The 19742-nt window shown below is 44.3% G+C and overlaps 1 protein-coding gene across 11 annotated transcripts in view; it reads right to left on the reverse strand.

Annotated features, from left to right (window-relative positions):
• Nucleotides 1-19742, reverse strand: part of ATP9B (ATPase phospholipid transporting 9B (putative)) — a 254172-nt gene that overhangs the window by 208193 nt on the left and 26237 nt on the right. For 9 of the 11 annotated variants that reach the window (XM_058691769.1, XM_058691763.1, XM_058691768.1 and 6 more), the window contains 2 exons: nt 6832-6982; nt 3805-3918 (listed from right to left, as the gene is read on the reverse strand). In XM_058691769.1, coding sequence (XP_058547752.1) covers nt 3805-3918; nt 6832-6982 — 265 coding nt within the window. Of the gene's footprint in view, nt 1-370; nt 395-3804; nt 3919-6831; nt 6983-19742 lie in introns of those variants that run through there. The other 2 variants (XM_058691764.1, XM_058691771.1) reach the window with 2 other exon arrangements.

Here is a 19742-nt window from a genome sequence, read left to right on the forward strand (position 1 = left end):
TGAGTCAACTTTTAAATGCCACAAAAACCTAATGAGCAATACTTCAGACAGGGAAACTGAGGCACAAGGAGCGCAAGTACTTCGAGAGTGGTCGTCCCTGGGCGGCATGTGATAGGAGTCCCAGTGAGGGATGTGCTTTCTCCTTTCCGTACTCCACCCACACCACCGAAGTACAGAGACACTCAGGAAAGGAGTGGACAGAGGGAAGGACTGGAGAATCATACTGAAAGTCAGAGTCTCTTGCAAATGCCCTGGTCACCCTGGAGGTTACGTGTTAACAAACTTCCAGGACCACATCTTATATGGAAGAGGTAGCATCACCAACCCAGACTTCCTCTAAGAATCGTCTGCATGGGCAGGTCTATCCCACCTCATTCATTCTGACAGAAGCACTGCGATCCGTTTTGGTACTCTGGTTACACCAGCTGTCCCTCAAAGAGCTGTTCCGAAGGCTGAACGATACGAAAGGTAATCCTCATTCCGACACAAGAATGTAATAATGAAATCAATTATTTTCAGTTGACTCTTCTGTCATACGGCAAGATATAACAGAAAGGAGATCAGAGCTGAAGTAAACAATATTGCCAGGAATAACTGACAAAAACGATTACGAAGCTATCACTGTTTTCAGAAACACCCTTTAGCTGGAGAACAGAGGGAAGGAATCAGAAGTTCCCTGCTGAAAATTAGCGGGCGGGAGACCGAAGACTTTATAACCACCGGCCGGATGACGGGTTTACGCTGGATTGGCGGGTTTCTGTCAGGGAGGAACCTGGAGATGCCGAGCCCTTTTTCTGAGCAAGAAACCTCAGAAGGTTCCGCCTTACGGAACCTCACAAGGCAAGCAGAGAAAAGGCGGTGCGACGTGAGTGCGTACGAAGGCCACGCGCCGGGGCAGGCCCCCCAGGACGGGGTGAACGGGCGGCTCGAGAACCAGCAGGAACTCAGGAGCTGTGAGAATCCTGCTGAAGAATACTTCCTTGACTTTAAAACAAAACAAAAAACAGTATGTGGTCTGGATACAGATTTAGTGTAAATTTGCCGCGACTAATAAAAAAGATCTTCTCTATGTGGTATCTGAATTTTCAGTTTCCAAAAAACGTTTCTGAGGGGAGCTTGGATCAAAGAACCAGTCTACCTAAGCCTGCTTCTGGGATTGGAAGGCGAGCCTGATGCACACGTCAACTTTTTAAGACCTTTGCTAAACCAGAGGTTAAAACGTGCACGAGGAGCGCAAGCGCAGACTCACAAGTCCTGACTGATCACACGACCAGAGGCGCTGATCACACATGGTCGGCACACTTGACCAGACCTGTACGTGTCACGCGACCGTGGCTGCCACCGGGGCGGGGAACGGCAGGGCGCGGATTCCTAAGCAGGCCAGCTGGAGGTCCACCGGGGCGTGGGGACAGGGGCGCGGGGAACGGCCGGCGCGTCCCGAGGAAGCATGAAGCGCAACTCAAACGGGAGAAGCGGGCTTTTCACTCTTCCGCGGGGCCCCTGAGCCTCTGCTCAGCGTCCCTTCTAGGAGCACTGAGCCAGGTCCCTACCGGGGCACTTCTCTGAGCACGGGGAAGTGAATTCCCACACGCCAAGTGCTTCAAACACCTGCGGCTGACGGGACAGGACAGGTCAGGTTGGCGGACGTAAACTTCACACGGACAGAGGAAGGGGCGGCTCTGGCCGACACAGCCAATTCTGCGCACACTTAAAAGCAAGTCCTCGTTAGGAATCCACCTGCAACGAACATTCTCTTTGGCTACGAGCCACTTAAGTCACAGTCATGAGGAAAAGACGCAAAAGCAAAACAAACGAACGCTCTGTACGTCAGAGTTTTAAGAGGGTCCCGTATCCTCAGACAATCAGCGCTAATGGACACTTCAAGCCGAGCTGGCGGTGACACCGGAGGGGTGAGAGCACCCTGCGAAGCCACGGGTAGGAAGAGGGGCCAAAAATAAACACCCTGAGATCGTAAGTACACTTGATCTAAGCTTTCACTGGAAAATGGGAAAACTAAGCAGGGCTTAGGCAATGAGATTCCCAGGATGCACAGGGAACAACGTACAATCAGACCGATCGTCACAGCCGAGTCTGTTAACTGTGAAAAATCAGAAAGAAACTCAAAGTCTCCTTCCCTGGGAAGATGGACAAATCGACTGTGTATATATTCAACGGAACACTTCCGAGAAGCGAAGAGTACGTGAACTAGACCTGTACGTGTCAGGGATCCGTTTTATAAGACAATGTTAAGTCAAAACGCATGTTGCAAAAGGGTACACGGAGTAAGGTAATCTTTATGCAAACTTTTCAGAGCATGCAAACAATACGATTTCAGGGAGACAAACATTAAGTAGTAAAATTACTGGGAGACGCGTTAACAACTGAATCTCAAATGCAAACAGAAGTTGCCTGCAGGGGAAGGAAGGTGAGCAGGGGGAAAAGAAGAGAAAGTGCCCCCTCCGTCGTCTCTCCACAGCCACCTGGCTTGAACATCAACTCTGAGCACTGAGGTCTGAGCTTCGGTGTCGCCCGTGTGCTACGCGACACCCACACCGTCACGGGGCTCCCTCTCCCTCACCCACGGGAGCACCCTGACCTCCCTTACAAGCACCGTCCCCCACGTCCCCAAGTCGCCACGCTCCAGCGGCACCCCCAGCATCCTGGCCCGAGAGTTTCCGCAACCGCGGCTCCCTGTGCCTGCGCCTCTCTCTTCCCTGACCGGTGCGTGGCCCGGGCTCTCAGAAATCCGGATGTCATCCCAATGCCACCCCTCACAGCGGCCTAACTTAGATAATCCCGACGTCGTCCAACCCCACTGATTTCCTGAGTGCAGCGTACTGACTCCGTGATCCATCCGTACTACAAACACCGTTACTGTCACTGCTCTGAAGTCTGTGTGGGTGCACAGGGGGAGGGGCTGACTCCAGCGACCCTGCCAACGAGACTTCTGTCCCCTCTGCCAGTCGCCCTGGCGCATCTGAGACTGGCTGTGAGAGGCGGCAGGACTGCGCAGCCTGGAGAAATGAACTCCAGAGCACGCCGCTCACGTCCCAGCTCCGAGAGGAGCACTTATGCAGGTAAGTGAGCACTACGCCGGCTCCTTCCTTAAAGGAGGAGTTTCACTACGCTGTCTTGACTGGATTATGCTGACAATCTGCCCAAAAGGGAGCAGTCCAAAGGAAGCAGTCCATTTTTCCAGGTGCAAGGAAGAAAGAAGGCATTCGTATCGTCTACATAAGCTGAAAACTGATGAAAATTATCGGCAAACAGCATCAAACTATCCCAGCGGCATTATGTTGGAAATGGAAGTATTCGATGAGAAGTATCATTTGCCTTTCCAAAACTTTTATGCACTGAGGGGTCAAGCAGAAATGGTCCGGACTTCACTGAGATGCTTCAGCCAAAAGTAAGAACCGGCCATCTGTCAGGACAAGAGGGTCGCTGAGCAGATCACACCCTGGTTCCAGACAGTGCCATCAGCACAGGGGAGAGACCGACCCGTTATCGCAGCCTCAGCACAGAATGCGCCATGGAAACCACCCCACCCCCCCACCCCCCACCAGCAGGGGTGCCTAGCGGCCTCTCCAGACGACACCTGGAGCAGGGCACCACCCGGACGCTCCTGCAGGGCCGCCCGGCACACATGTGACCGAGCTCTGTAAAATCTTTCACGGAAGTTCCCGGATACACGGCAACAATATCACATTTCTTAAAATCTGATCGGTTTCTCTCTCAACCATCTCCACTCTCAAAACCATATTCTACATAATCATTTAACTTAATTTCAAAAATCTTTTCTTTTACCAGAGGAGCCCAGTAGGTGTAGAGATAGCCTATTTTCAATGCTGGTACAAACTGCGAGCAGGATACTACCAGAAAATAGAGATTCAAGAAAAACTTGAATTGTTCATACAAAACCTAAAAAGGAAAAAGAAAAAATTAACACAGTCTCTCCAAGGAAAATCTTTAATACTTCAATCAAATAATTAAATCGGCACAATATCTAACTACATCTCCAACAAACATTGAGAATATGCCCTGAGGTACAGTAAATTTCTTAATTTTGGCACTGGCTTTCCAATAACCAAATCACATACAAAGCGAGGTAAGGTTACCTCAAAATTATGTCTAAAATAAATTGAAAAAAAGACAATTAGAACTTTCAATTATGTTAAAAGCATCCTCTAAAAGTTTTGATTTTCCAGTTTTTCACACTGACCGACATATAAATATCTTTGTACGTACATCAAAGCAAATGAGATAGCAAGTCCTTTCCAGTGTTGGTGGTCGATAAATATATATTTATATACACACATGTGTATCTTGATAACTCAGAAAATCTTACAATGGGAAAGTCGTGTTAACCTTGTATTTATGCAACGGTAAAAAATAAAACACGACAGCCACGTTTCTGAACACGAACGTCAGGGCAGTTTCACAAAAGCTGAGTGAACAGGCAGAGAGTGCACACAACGTGACTTCACAAAACCGCCTCCGCCTCCTGTAAATATCTGCTTCCCGCAGACGGTAAGAGACGATGACATATAAAAGAATGTGAATTCCAAAGCCATCTTGGGGGAGACAGATGCCTACGTATTTTTTACAGACTCTTAGCAGTGAACCTGCAACAAGAGCTTCAAATATAAAATAAATATCATTCAACAAAACGTCAGGAAGGCAAATCCTGCAACTTTCTGTTTTTGTTTTTTAATTCAAATAGAGTTGTCTTTAAGGAAGAAAACCCAAGGTCCGGTATATTAATACACTTCTATTTACAAATTCTCAAACTATTAAATTGAAATTGAAAACGAAAATGGAAGAAACCTCGTGTTTACAGACGAGAATAACTCAAACAGCAGCTGTAACCGCAATTGAACTTCCATCCTTGCAACTTGCAGTCGAAATCTCCTTGGATACCATTTTTTATGCAACTCGAAGGTAGGAAAATTTCAACCAGAGCAGAGCAGTGGGTTAAGTACTTACTGTTGACTTAAAGAGTCCGGAACCACAGGTTTCATGTAATGAAGTTTTCCACATCAACACACAGTTGCTTGTGCAACTAAAGCATCGGCTACATTGATAACATGTTTATATTCATAATCATATTCAATTGCTGTCTAAAAATGTTTTCAGTCATTTCATAAATTAATCTCAGCAGGAGAGAAAGCTCTTTTTCCTCAGTGATTTCTTTAAAATCTCTGTTAGCATAAATTATATCTATTAGCAATTCAAAAATTGCCATTTGGTGCTAAAAATGGCATTGAATTCCTACTGTGCAATTACCAAATGTTTCTAAAATACTACGTTTTAGATGAAAAGCCTAATTTAAGAGACAATCTAAGGAAACAAATTCACACGGTAACACTTGTGCAGACAACACATCAACAGGTATTTTCAGGACACGGCCAATCTTGGCAGGCTGTGTGGATTTACTCTGGTCAAAATTAAGCTGTGCTGTTGGCTTCAAGCCGCCGTGATCAATACCTTCTTGTCTACCGAATGAACTTTGTGACCTTTAGGAAAATGTGCAATGCTTAGCCAATCCGCGAGTATTTAATAATTTAAAATTAAAAAGAAAGCAGCAGCCTCATTCAATACAGATGAGAGTATTTATCTGCCTGAAAGACAGTTTACATTTTATATCCTGACAAAAGAGCAGTCTTTCAATTACGGAGCCAACGGTTTTGTGTGTTTTAATAAAGAGCAAATTAGATATCAAGCATTCACCAACTATTAGATGGATGGGGAAGGGTGGTGGGAGGTAATCAATGCCCAACATAAAATCGGCATGATTATTTACATAAAAACATGAAAAGTAAGACAGCCCTTATTTCACAAAACCAAGAGACTTTCTTGCAAAATAGCATAAAGCTAATAACTAGAACATGTCAAAAACTTTGATCTAGAAACACAGTCAGTAGGAGCTGCCTTTTGCCTGTAGAAAGATGAATAAATTCGTCTATTAAAATAGGAAATGATGCACAAAAATCAAAAATTATCCAATCATTCTAAATGCATAGAGTTTGTACATATTTAAGACAAAAATATCACCAGCAATAAAAGAAATTAATCAAATATTTAAACCTCAATATTTAAACTCAGCATAATACCTATTTAAGATAATGAATAATACAATAATACATGGCCTGAAATTCATAATGTGAAGTAGAAAATCCACCTATAAATGCTTACAGAGATCCCGTTACGGAGTCCTGTCTGTGTAAGCACTTACGTTACTCTCACTTGGAGGCTCCTACGCAGGCTTTACACTTGGCATTCAGCTTCACTTCCAAACGAAACTTACAGCTCTTTTCTGATAATTTAATTCAGGCCTACTTGGTTATTTCTACAGTAGCATAAATATTTTTATCTAAGGCTGAAGTCAAACTATAAACTTTCTCTTTTCTTAATTTTTTTTTTTTTAATGTTTATTTTTGAGACAGAGAGAGACAGAGCATGAACAGGAGAGGGTCAGAGAGAGAGGGAGACACAGAATCTGAAACAGGCTCCAGGCTCTGAGCTGTCAGTACAGAGCCCGACACGGGGCTCAAACTCACGGACTGCGAGATCATGACCTGAACCGAAGTCAGACACTTAACCGACTGAGCCACCCAAGCGCCCCAAACTATAAACTGTCTTAAGTTGAACTCTATGCTGTACCCATAAAAGTGTGCATGAATTATTTAACAATCATCTGAAACATGAATGGTTCAAAAACAAAGGGACACTGATTTGGACGGGACACAATTAAAAGGGGGGGAAAACAGTGAAAACAAAAGCAGCTGGCAATGTCTCATATAAAGCCCAATTTTAAGAATGTAACAGCCTTACCCCAGGTATAAAGGTAAATATATTGTATTTCTGATTTTTGATAGAGTTTCGGGGATGCTTCTCTTCACACTTTTCAGGACATCCGAGCCACACTGTGCGAGCTTTCAGTTCTCTCTTTCTTTGACAAATATTTACCAGCCAATCACAGCAACTGCATGAAAAAAAGAGACACATTATGAATGCTCTATTCCAAGTCTTTAAACTAATCGTACACACTTAGAGCCAATACGGATTGTTTCTGTGTATATGCACCAGACACTGACAGCATATCTAAAGCTAATCTGTAGGGTTGTCTTAAAATAAGTTTTATGGATATGAAGGTGTGACATAAAACACTGAGAGAAACTCGTATGAGCGAGTATATGACGACTTTTCGAACCTCAAGGAAACTATCTTCCCTGTTTAGACCAAACAGGGTCGAAACAAAACGAAAAACAAAAAACCACACTGACATTCTGAAGTAGTCAATGCTTTACTACGCTGAGAAAAAGGCAGTCTGTTGTTCGTAATTCTCAACGCACCGCTCAGGAATTTGATGATAGAGGTCCTCAGACATCAATTCATCCCAAATGTGACCTGCCCTCTCTTCTTTGAGGGGACCACTTTTTTCCTTTCTAAAAAGGCGGCTTTTCTAGTAGCATTAATATAAAGTTAAGACTACGGCTCAATTCAGTATTTAGGAAGGGTACTGATGCTCAGTGGGATGTTCTAGTGACAGTGACAGCGACAGCGACAGCGACACTGCATTGCCATGCAGCCATGCTCATGTGTGCAGTAAACACGTTAGATCTGTCCTTGCTCTAACAGCACCAGGGCTCCAGGAGCACAAATACTTCTACTCCCTGGACGTCCAAACCACCATCTTTGGATAGAGAGAATAAAGGTTTCTTAAAATACTTAAGAAAATGATGAAAAGGCATCAGAGCCATCTCGACTGAGCGTAGCATAATCATGAATTTAAAATCTGATCTAATTCAGATCCCCACAACGCCGAGGAAGCCAGTCTCCCAGGTGCGCTCCAGGCTGGACGGGCAGGCCGGCAGCAGGAGGCACAAGTGCCGAACTCCCCTCAGGGACAGAGTGAGCCAGAAGGTCACAGCAATTTTGCGGGATGACGACAGTCCTCTAGGCGTCATTACAAAATGAGGCTGGCGCTCTGGGCTTGTACCTTGAAGTCACCGCCTAACTTCCACGGCGGGGCACTAGCCGACACGACCCTTCGGAAATCGCCTGCCTTGCGAGTGATCAGAACGCAGACACGGCGCTTCCCGGCCCAGCCGGGGGGCATCCCACGTGAGCGTACAGATGTGTGCAGCGCACCGCTACGGACGGTCTGCCTACTTGCCAGCTGCGCCCAGAAGATCTCCGGTCGGGAAGGGCAGGGCTTTGCCCTCGGAAGCCCGCTGGCCTTCGGTCGTGGGCACCCGGCCACGGCACCGGGAGCGCCGTCACCGTGAGTGAGCTCTCCCGCGATGGGAACGCATGCGGCAGCCACAGACGAGCGGGTCAGCTCTGACACACCCCCAGCGACCCTCCTGCTTCAACTTTTAAGAACAGACAGCATCTTCACATATCAAGTATGCTTTTAGGTCCCCGACTGTTATAAATCAGGATGTTATGAAAGTGATTTAAGGCTGTCTAAGTATTCCCATGTTTACTGCTTTCTTTGGGGGGGGCGGGGGGGGAGTAAGGGATTGTCAACTAGCTTTAGTAAAACGTTAGGGATTTGTGATCTGTTCGGGCGTGAATGAAACAAAAATTAAATAAGACTTCAAATAAAATATAAGCATCAAACTCCCATTTCTCACCTTGCTGCTGCTTCTGCTGTGTGGCCTGGACACCCTCCCTAGGACTCTTCTCCTCTGGCACCATCCACCTTGCCACGCCCCTGCCACCCGCCCCTCCCCCGTCAGGACCCCAGACACCCCGGAGGTCAGGGGGCTCCCTCCCGACTCCTTCCCGGCAGCAGCTCAAAATTGCCAGCCTCTTATCTAGCCGCATACAGCCGTGCTCCTGGTGCACAAAAGCCACGCAGTTATGGTACACGAGACCCACGTTACACGAGCCGGGAGGGACTCTTCCCCAAACTCCGGGTTCAATCGGTATGACACCCGCAACTACCTTCCAGAGATGTACCTTCCTTCCTTTCCAGGAGGAAACTGGGGGCCAGAAAAGTAAGCAATTTCTCCAAGACGAAACAACTCGTTGCTGGCAGAGCTACGCGGCTTCCCGAGTCACACTCAGAACGCCTCCAATCTTAGAAAGTTGCATCTGACACAGAAGCGCACGTTACTGGGGGCGTCCGACTTCGGCTCAGGTCACGATCTCATGGTCTGTGGGTTCGAGCCCCGCGTCGGGCTCTGGGCTGACGGCTCAGAGCCTGGAGCCTGCTTCATATTCTGGGTCTCCCTCTCTCTCTCTCTCTCTCTCTGCCCTCTCCTGCTCATGCTGTCTCCCTCTGTCTCTCAAAAATAAACGCTAAGAAAAATTTAAAAAATAAATAAATAAATAAATAAACGTTAAAAAAATTTTTTAAAGAAGTGCATGTTACTGTACTGCCCAATATAGCATCCACTGGCCACGTGACTTTTTTTTTTTTTAAGTTTAGTCGAGAGAGAGAGAACAAAAGACAGAGAAAGAGCGCAAGCATGAGTGGGGGAGGGCCGGAGAAGAGAGAATCCCAAACAGGCTCCGTGATGTCAGCATGGAGCCCAACGGGGGCTCAGTCTCACAAACCGCGAGACCACGGCCAGAGCCGCCATCAAGAGTGGGACGCTAAACTCACCGAGCCACCCAGACTATTCATTCAGCATGTAACTGTCTCAGTATGAATCAAAATTCAGTGAAATAAAAAGGCCAGTTCCTCAGTTACATTAGCCACATTTCAAGGGCTCAACAGCCACCTGGGCCAGCGGCTACCATACCGGACATCGCAGATCTGGAACATTCCCCTCGTCACAGGGAGGGTTAGCGGGCAGGGCTGGTCCACGGGGAGCATGGTGCAGACACAGGCGCAGCGGACAGGATACAAGCTTCAAATCGGGGCGAAAATCCTCCAGCAAAGTATTCAAACGGGAATTTTTGTTCGGAAACACCTACTTGCCTAATGTGTGTGACGGCTTAACGTACACAAGTCGGGCAAATCCACCGTGATATTGAAAACAGAAAAATTGAGCGTTTGAAAAATGTATGTAAAATTTAGAAAATGTGGGTTTTACAAAGTTTACGCTGGTATCAGCATATTCTTATACAGACAAAAGGCTCCATAAATGTAAAACCACTTTGAGCATCACATGCACACTGCAGACAATAGCTAAAATAAAAACGTCAACATCAACACCACTGCGTGTAGCACCTGAACCTAACAACCCAGTAAGTTCCAAAGACTTACACTCTATAAACTCTAAATTAAATACTAAGGGCTAAAAACACGTATACTCAACAGTTTATTAATTTTTCCCTATAGCCCTATATAGGAAAAAAAAAAAAAAGATTCCTAGACTTCCAAGATGTAACGATTATTTGAAACACTTGGCTACTGATAACTATCAACAAAAGTATTATTACTAAGTATTTCCTCATACAAATACAAAAGAAAGTGGTAGATAGGGAGCCACAATCCAATCACATGCTATTTCACAGAATTAAATGAATACAGAGCCTTGAGGGTTTAAAAGCCTGGGGTCCCACCAGAATTGCCACTGGCGATGCAGGCAGAAACTATGAGCAGGAGGGGAAGACAGGTGCCTTGAGTGCATAAGCCCCCAAAGGTGAGTAACCCAGAAAGTATACTTAAGCCTCATGGAGCTGTAGAGGTAAGCAGGAAAATAAAATGAGGGGCAATTTCTGAGGAAGATGGAGCTGTGAACACTGATAACAAGAGGGCGAGTGAAACGGAGGTCCTTGGGAGGAAACAACCAGGAGCTAGCTTCACCTGGTAACACTTCTTTGGAAGTGGAATATTTTCTAAGTGAGTGATTGCTCGGGAGACACTGCCCATTTATACATAAATCACCTGACATTGTCAAGTCACATAAGACTAAATCCAAAAGTGAATACGGCACAGCAGCATGGACACCCTCAGCTTGTCTTGTCCCTGAAACGCAGCCAGATCAGCACCAAGCCATTCTGCGCACCTAGGAAACTGATCTGAGGATTAACACAACAATCCGTATACCCTGAGCCACAGAACTCGGCAGGTACGCAGTGCGGGGACGTGAAACGGTGGAGAAAAAAGCCCCAGAAGGTAGGGAGCTGTTTTCGTGGAGGACAGAGAAGAGAAAGGGGGAGAGTGAGGCACATCAAGAGCGTGCAAGAAAAGCACTCCCCCAAAAGCAGCTGGAGAGAAAGATGAAAACACTCGCAGGGAACTGAACAAGGAATCTGTTCCCCAAAACCACTGACGAGAAGAAAGGAGAGGGTTTCAGCACCACCAGGATTCTACAAACAGTGGAACACAGTCTGAAGTTCTGGAGCCCAGTGCCTGGCGGTGCTCTGGTGAGGAAGCAGGGCGAAGCCCCAGGAGCAGGCAGCGGGGTCTGAGAGGTCCGTGTGCCACATGGGGAGTAGCGGTTCCCCTAGCTGGAGTGCACTTGGAGAAGCCATGTGACCTCCCCATAGGCAAAGACCCCAATAAAACTCAGAGAGCAGCCACATTTGCTGGTCTTGGGACAAAGCCACCAGAGTGCAGGGAAACCTGGTACCAGCTGTGTGTTGTGATTGGCCACAACCTCTGAACCTCTGCTGCTGTGCAACGGCATGAACATTTTCTGGGGCAAGCCAGGACCGGCCGTTGCTCAGTGAGACCCTTCCCCAGAGAGCTGGTGTGGGTCCAAGCCACAGGGGTCTCTGAAGTCTACACGGTACCCTATCTGTGTAGAGATGGGGAGTGGACGGAGGCCTGAGACAACGGAGAGGTGCCTGATCACAAGTCGGTGAAAGAGCAAAGTTCCTGTGCCAGAGACTAGGCAACTGGGTGAAACCATTTCCATCTCTCATGTGCACGCACATGTGTGCCACAATGATCCACCTCAGTAAGCTACGCAGCGCCACCTACTGGACAATACAGCCGTTACACCAAGCCCTGTCCAACTGCACCATCCAAGTACACCATCCAGAAGACCGGCACAAGTCCCTCCACCTGCTTAATGTATGGACAATAGCGGGCTTCCCTGTTCAGTTCTAAGGGAAACTGGATGTAACTTCACTGTAGTTTCATTCTGTTTTCTGGCTCATGTATTTGTTCGTTTGCTTTGCTTTGTTTTTGCTTACATTGTTTTCTTTTTTTCGTTTTTCTTCCTCATTCTTGCATACAGAAAGAAAAATTTATTTTTATTATTTTTTATCTTATTTTTTACTTCATAAATTTTTTATTCTATTTCATTTAATTCTATTTTACTATATATTTTTTTAATTTTTTTCTTACCTTTTTTCTTTCCCTTTTCTCTCTATTCTATCAACTTTCTTTCAACCAGCAGATGAAAACACACCTGGCATCAAGCTGCATTTGATTTTTTGCTTTGTTTTTAATTTTTTAATTTTTATATTTTACTTTTTCTTTTCCTCAAGATGACAAAATGAAGAACAAAAGAAAGAAGAGAAAGACATGACAGCCGAGGCTTAATCAACACAAATATAAGGAAGATGTCTGACCTAGAATTTAGAACCATGATAATAAGAATACTAGCTGGGGTTGAAAAAAGTCTAGAACCCCTTTCTGCGGAGATGAAAGAATTAAATCTAGTCAGCACGAAATTAAAAATGCTATAACCGAGATGCAATCTCAAATGGATGCGATGACGGAAAGGATGGACGAAGCAGAGCAGCAAATCAGCAATTAAGACGATAAAACTATGGAGAATAATGAAGAAGGAAAATGGAGGGAAATAAAGGCAAAATATCACGATTTGAGACTTAGAGAACTCAGTGACTTATTAAAAAGGAGTAACATCCGAATGATAGGAGTCCCAGAAGAGAGAGAAAAGGGGGGAGAAGGTTTACATGAGCAAATTATAGCAGGAAACTATCCTAATCTGGGGAAGGACACAGGCATCAAAATCCAAGAAGCACAGAGAACTCCGATTAGATTTACCAAAAACCAACAATCACCAAGGCAGATAACAGTCAAATTCGCAAAATACACAGACAGAGAAAGAATTATGAAAGCAGCAAGGGGAAAAAAAAACTTTTTAACCTATAAGGGAACAGAGTTCAGGCTCACAGCAGACCTAGCCACAGAAACCTGACAGGCAGAAAGAAGTGGCAGGATATATTCAACATGCTGAATTGGAAAAATATGCAGCCAAGAATTCTTTATCCAGCAAGGCTCTCATTCAAAATAGAAGGAGATATAAAGAGCCTCCCACACAAACAAAAACTAAAAGAGTCTGTGACCACTAAACCAGCCCCACAAGAAATTCTAAGGGGGACCCTTTGAGCAGAGAAAAGAAAAAACAAAACAAAAAAGACCAAAATCAACAAAGACTGGAAAGGACCAGAGAATATCACCAGAGACATGAACTCAAAAGGCAACCCAATGGCACCAAATTCGTATCTTTCAATAGTCACTCTAAATGTCAATGGACTAAATGCTCCAATCAAGAGACATAGGCTCTATACAAGACCCATCTATAGGCTACTTACAAGAGACTCATTTTAACCTAAAGACACCTTCACATTGAAAGTAAGTGGATGGAGAACCATCTATCATGCTAAAGGTTGTCAAAAGCCGGTGTAGCCATACTTAGACAAACTAGATTTTAAAATAAAGACTGTAGCAAGAGATGAAGAAGGGCATTATAACATAATTAAGGGGTCTATCCACCAAGATCTCACTGCTGTAAATATTTATGTCCCCAACATGGAGCCACCCAAATATATAAATCAATTAATCACAAACATAAAGAAACTCACTGATAATAATACCCTAAGAGTAGGGGACTTCAACACCCCCTTACAATAATGGACAGATCATCGAAACATAAAATTAACAAGGAAGCAATGGCTAAGAATGACACACTGGACCAGATGGACTTAACAAATATATTCAGAACATTTCATCCTAAATCAGAAGAATACACATTCTTCCAAGTGCACATGGAACATTCTCCAGAATTCATCACATACTGGGTCACAAATCAGCCCTCAACAAGTACAGAAAGACCGAGATCATATCCTGCATGTTTTCAGACCACACTGCTATGAAACTCAAAATCAACCACAAGAAAAACTGTGAAAAGACCAGGAATACTTGGAAATTAAGCAATACTCTACTAAAGAATGAATGGGTTAACCGAGAAATTAAAGAGAAAATTTAAAAGGACGTGGAAGCTAATGAAAATGAAAACACAACCCAAAACCTCTGGGATGCAGCAGAGGCGGTCCTAAGTGAGAAGTATATAGCAATCCAGGCCTTCCTAAAGAAGGAAGAAAAGTCGGGGCGCCTGGGTGGCGCAGTCGGTTAAGCGTCCGACTTCAGCCAGGTCACGATCTCACGGTCCGTGAGTTCGAGCCCCGCGTCAGGCTCTGGGCTGATGGCTCGGAGCCTGGAGCCTGTTTCCGATTCTGTGTCTCCCTCTCTGTCTGCCCCTCCCCCGTTCATGCTCTGTCTCTCTCTGTCCCAAAAATAAATAAAAAACATTGAAAAAAAAAATTTAAAAAAAAAAAAGAAGGAAGAAAAGTCTCAAATACACAACCTAACCTTACACCTAAAAGAGCTGGAAAAGAACAGCAAATAAAGCCCAAAACTAGCAGAAGAAGGGAAATAACAAAGATTAGAGCAGAAATCAATGATATCGAAATCAGAGAAACAGTTGACCAGATCAATGAAACCAGGAGCTTGTTCCTTGAAAGAATTAACAAAATTGACAAACCCCTAGCTAGATTAATCAAAAAGAAAAAACAAAGGACCCAAATGAAATACTTTCATTTCACAAATGAAAAGAGCAGAGATCACAACCAATGCTGCAAAATACATACAATAGTAAGAAAATATTATGAGCAATTATATATCAACAAACTGGGCAACCTGGAAGAAATGGTCAAATTCCTAAAGATAGAATATCTACCAAAACTGAAACAGGAAGAAACAAAAAATTTGAACAGACCCATAACCAGTAAAGAAATTGAATCAGCAATCAAAAATCTCCCAACAAATAAGAATCCAGGGCCAGATGGCTTTCCAGGAGAATTCTACCAAACATTTAAAGAAGAATTAACACCTATTCTTTTGGAGCTGTTGCAAAAAATAGAAATGGAAGGAAAACTTCCAAACTCATTCTACAAGGCCAACATTACCTTGATTCCAAAACCAGACAAAGACCCCACTAAAAAGGAGAACTACAGACCAATTTCCTCATGAACATGGATACAAAAATTCTCACCAAGATACTAGCCAAAGAGATCCAACAATACATTAAAAGAATTATTCACCACAATCAAGTGGGATTTATTCCTGGGATGCAGGGCTGGTTCAATACCCACAAATCAATGTGACATATCACATTAACAAAAGAAAGGACAAGACCCACAAGATCCTCTCAATAGATGCTGAAAAAGCATTTGACAAAATACAGCATCCTTTATTGATAAAAATCCCCAAGAAAGTAGGGATAGAAGGATCGTACCTCAAGATCATAAAGGCCATATATGAAAAACCCACCGCTAATATCATCCTCAATGGGGAAAAACTGAAAGCTTTCCCCTTAAGGCCAAGAACACAACAGGGATGTCCACTCTTACCACTGTTATTCAACATAGTATTGAAAAGTACTAGCCTCAGCAATCAGACAACACAAAGAAATAACAGGGATCCAAATCGTCAAGGAGGAAATCAAACATTCACTCTTTTTTTTTTTTTTTTTTTTTTTTTTTTTTTTTTTTTAAATTTTTTTTTTTTAACGTTTATTTATTTTTGAGACAGAGAGAGAGACAGAGCACGAACAGGGGAGGGTCAGAGAGAGAGGGAGACACAGAATCCGAAACAGGCTCCAGGCTCTGAGCTGTCAGCACAGAGCCCGATGCGGGGCTCGAACTCACGGACCGCGAGATCGTGACCTGAGCCGAAGTCGGCCGCTCAACCGACTGAGCCACCCAGGCGCCCCAAACATTCACTCTTTGCAGAAGACATGATACTCTACGTGGAAAATCCAAAGACTCCACCAAAATACTGATAACACTGATATGTGAAATCAGCAAAGTTGCAGGATATAAAATCAAGGCACCAAAATCGGTTGCATTTCTATACACCAATAACGAAGCGACAGAAAGAGAAATGAAGGAATCGATCCCATTTACAATTGCACCAAAAACCATAAAATACCTCGGAATAAACCTAACTAAAGAGGTGAAAAATCTATACACTGAAAACTATAGAAAGCTTATGAAAGAAACTGAAGACACAAAAAAATGGAAAACCTTCCATGCTCATAGATTGAAAGAACAAATATAGTTAATATATAGCTCCCGAGGCTCCCACAGCCACACGGCCACCACCAAGTTCGCAACGGTTCAGGCTCTCTCACTGACAGAAACTCGTAACACTATGCTGGATGCAATACAAATGCATCACTATTGATTCTCCTTTGTTGGTTATTATCTCTCTACCAAAGCCAGGACCGATTTTCCCATGTTTTCAGTCCTCATCTGGATCCCAGTCATCTCCTCACCCAAATGACCTCATGTTCCCAACTAAGGACAAGACAAAAGTCATCCCGGGGGTGCCTGGGTGGCTCAGTCGGTCAAGTGCCTGATTCATAATTTCCACTCAGGTCATGATCTCACGGTTCATAAAATCAAGCCCTACATCGGGCTCTGGTGTTGAGTGTGGAGGCTGCTTAGGATTCCCTCTCACCTTCTGTCCCTCCCAAGCTTGCACGCACACTCTAAATTTTTTTTTTTTTTTTAACATTTTTTATTTATTTTTGGGACAGAGAGAGACAGAGCATGAACGGAGGAGGGGTAGAGAGAGAGGGAGACACAGAATCGGAAACAGGCTCCAGGCTCCGAGCCATCAGCCCAGAGCCTGACGCGGGGCTCGAACTCACGGACCGCGAGATCGCGACCTGGCTGAAGTCGGACGCTTAACCGACTGCGCCACCCAGGCGCCCCTCTAAATTTTTTTAATTAAAAAAAAAAAAAAAGGACAAAAGTCACCTTCTCTACCACTTCTCCACTCTTCCAGTGCTACCCTTCCCCCCCACCGCCCCCCGCCTAAGAGAATGGATTCTAGTCTTCCTTCCCAGAACTGTCCTTCTCCCCAAGGTGTCCCTTTCCTTTATTTTTCACAGACCTATGCCACATGTCCTGTGAGATGTTCAGAAACACCATCCTTCCATGTGGCTTCTTCTATGACAACGACAGGACTCTCAAATCTGGATCTCTAGATCCTGTTTCTGAATCTGACACAACTGTTTGTATTACACCCACCCAACACAAGAGAGATTTAAAAAACAATTTTTTTAATGTTCATTCATTTTTGAGAGAGAGACAGAGCACAAGTGGGGGAGGGGCAGAGAGAGAGACACACACAGAATCAGAAATAGGCTCCAGGCTCTGAGCTGGCAGCTGATGCTGGGCTCGAACTCACAGACCTCAAGATCATGACCTAAGGCAAGTCAGACGCTTGACTGACTGAGCCACCTAGGCGCCCCCCAAAGAGAGATTTTAAATAAGAAAACTATCAATAATTTTAATTTTTTTTTTTTTTTTCAACGTTTTTTATTTATTTTTTTGGGACAGAGAGAGACAGAGCATGAACGGGGGAGGGGCAGAGAGAGAGGGAGACACAGAATCGGAAACAGGCTCCAGGCTCCGAGCCATCAGAGCCCCAGAGCCTGACGCGGGGCTCGAACTCACGGACCGTGAGATCGTGACCTGGCTGAAGTCGGACGCTTAACCGACTGCGCCATCCAGGCGCCCCAATAATTTTAGATGAGTAATCTATTTTAAACAAACAAACAAACAAACAAACAAACCAACCAACCCATAGTTCACATCATACTTAGTGGTGAAATACGGAAAGCTTTCTCCCAAAGGCTGGGAACAAGAGGCAACAAGGGGGGTCATCTGGGTGGCTCAGTCGGTTGAACATCTAACTCTTGATTATGACTCAGGTCATGATCCCAGGGTCGTAGGACTGAACCCTCATCAGACACCCCATTGGGCATGGAGCCTGCCTGGGGTTCCTTCTCTCTCCCTCTGCCTCTCTCCTGCTTGCACTCTCTTGCTCTCTGCCTAAAAAAAATTAAAATTAAAATTAAAAAAAGTAGCAAAAAGGCATACCCACCACTGCTGTTTCACATAATAGTGTATGTTCCAGACAGACCCATATGCAAAAAAAGAAAATAAAAGGCATACAGGCTTAAAGGAAGAAATAAAACTGTCTCTATTTGCAGATGACATAACTGTTCATGTAGAAAATTACAAAAAAACACTCTTAGCACTAACAGTAAGCTCAGCAAGGTTGCAAGATAAAAGACAAACACAAAATTCAACTCTAGTTCTGCACACCAGCAATGAACATATGGAAACCAAAATTTAAAATACCATGCCATGGGGCACATGGGTGGCTCAGTCAGTTAAGCATCCACTTCGGCTCAGGTCATGATATCGAGGTTTGTGGGTTTGAGCCCTGCATCAGGCTCTGTGCTGATAGCTCAGAGCCTGGAGTCTGCTTTGGATTCTGTGTCTCCCTCTCTCTCTGCCCCTCCCTGCCCCCAAAATAAACGAACATAAAAATATAAAATAATTAATTAGAATAAAATAAAATGCCATGTCAGTTACAAACACGGAAGGAAGGAAGGAAGGAAGGAAGGAAGGAAGGAAGGAAGGAAGGAAGGAAGGAAGGAAGGAAAGAAGGAAGGAGGCTGACTTAGGAATAAATCTAACATGTATAAGACCTGGGTTCTGAAACTATAAAATGCTGAAGAAAAAAACGGAGAGAAGTAAATTGTGATCTAGAAGATTCAACATAGTAAAGATGTCAATTTCCCCAAGTTAATATACAGGTTAAACATAATCCCTTATCAAAATTCCTGGAAGGACTTTATAGATTGGAAAAGATTATCTAACATGTCTATGGAAAGGGACAGGAACCAGAATAGCTAAAAGAATCTGGAAAAAGAAGAACAAAATACAAGGAATCGACTGGCCTCTTTTTAAGACCTAGATGAAGAGAGAGCACTCCAGACTGAGGGGCACTAGCAAGGCAAACAGACGGACAGTACAGATAACAAAAGAGAGCAGACAGCCCCGCTCACGGACAGCCGACAGACTGGTGACACCAGTACAAGAGCCATTCAGGAAGGAAGGATGTTCTTTCCAACAAATGGTGCTGAGGCATCTGGATATACATAGGCAAAAAAAAAAAAAAAAAAAAAAAAAAAATCTCCACCGAAACTTCCCACATAGCACAAAAATTACTCAAAAGGATCTAAATATAAACTATAAAACTTGTCAGGGCACCTGGGTGGCTCAGTTGCTTATGCGGCCGACTTCGGCTCAAGTCACCATCTCACAGTTTCATGGGTTGGAGCCCCGCATCCGGCTCTGTGCTGACAGCTCAGAGTCTGGAGCCTGCTTCGGATTCTGTGTCTCAGTCTCTCTCTGCCCCTCCCCCACTTCTGCTTGGTCTCTCTCTCTCTCTCTCTCTCAAAATTAAATAAACATTAAAAAAATTAAAAAGAAGAAAAACTATAAAACTTGTAGAAGAAAATCTTTGAGACACAGGGCTAAGTGAAAAGTTCTCAGCTGTGACATCAAAAGCATAATGCTCAAAGGAAAAACAATCAAAATCAAAGACTTTGGATCTGTGGAAACACTCTTTCAGAGGATGAAAAGATAAGCTACAGAGTGGAAGAAAATATTTGCAACCAACCTAGCTGACAGAAGATTCACAAGTAAAATATAGAAGG

The sequence above is a fragment of the Neofelis nebulosa genome, chromosome 11, assembly GCF_028018385.1.
Source record: "Neofelis nebulosa isolate mNeoNeb1 chromosome 11, mNeoNeb1.pri, whole genome shotgun sequence".
Lineage (NCBI taxonomy): Eukaryota > Metazoa > Chordata > Mammalia > Carnivora > Felidae > Neofelis > Neofelis nebulosa.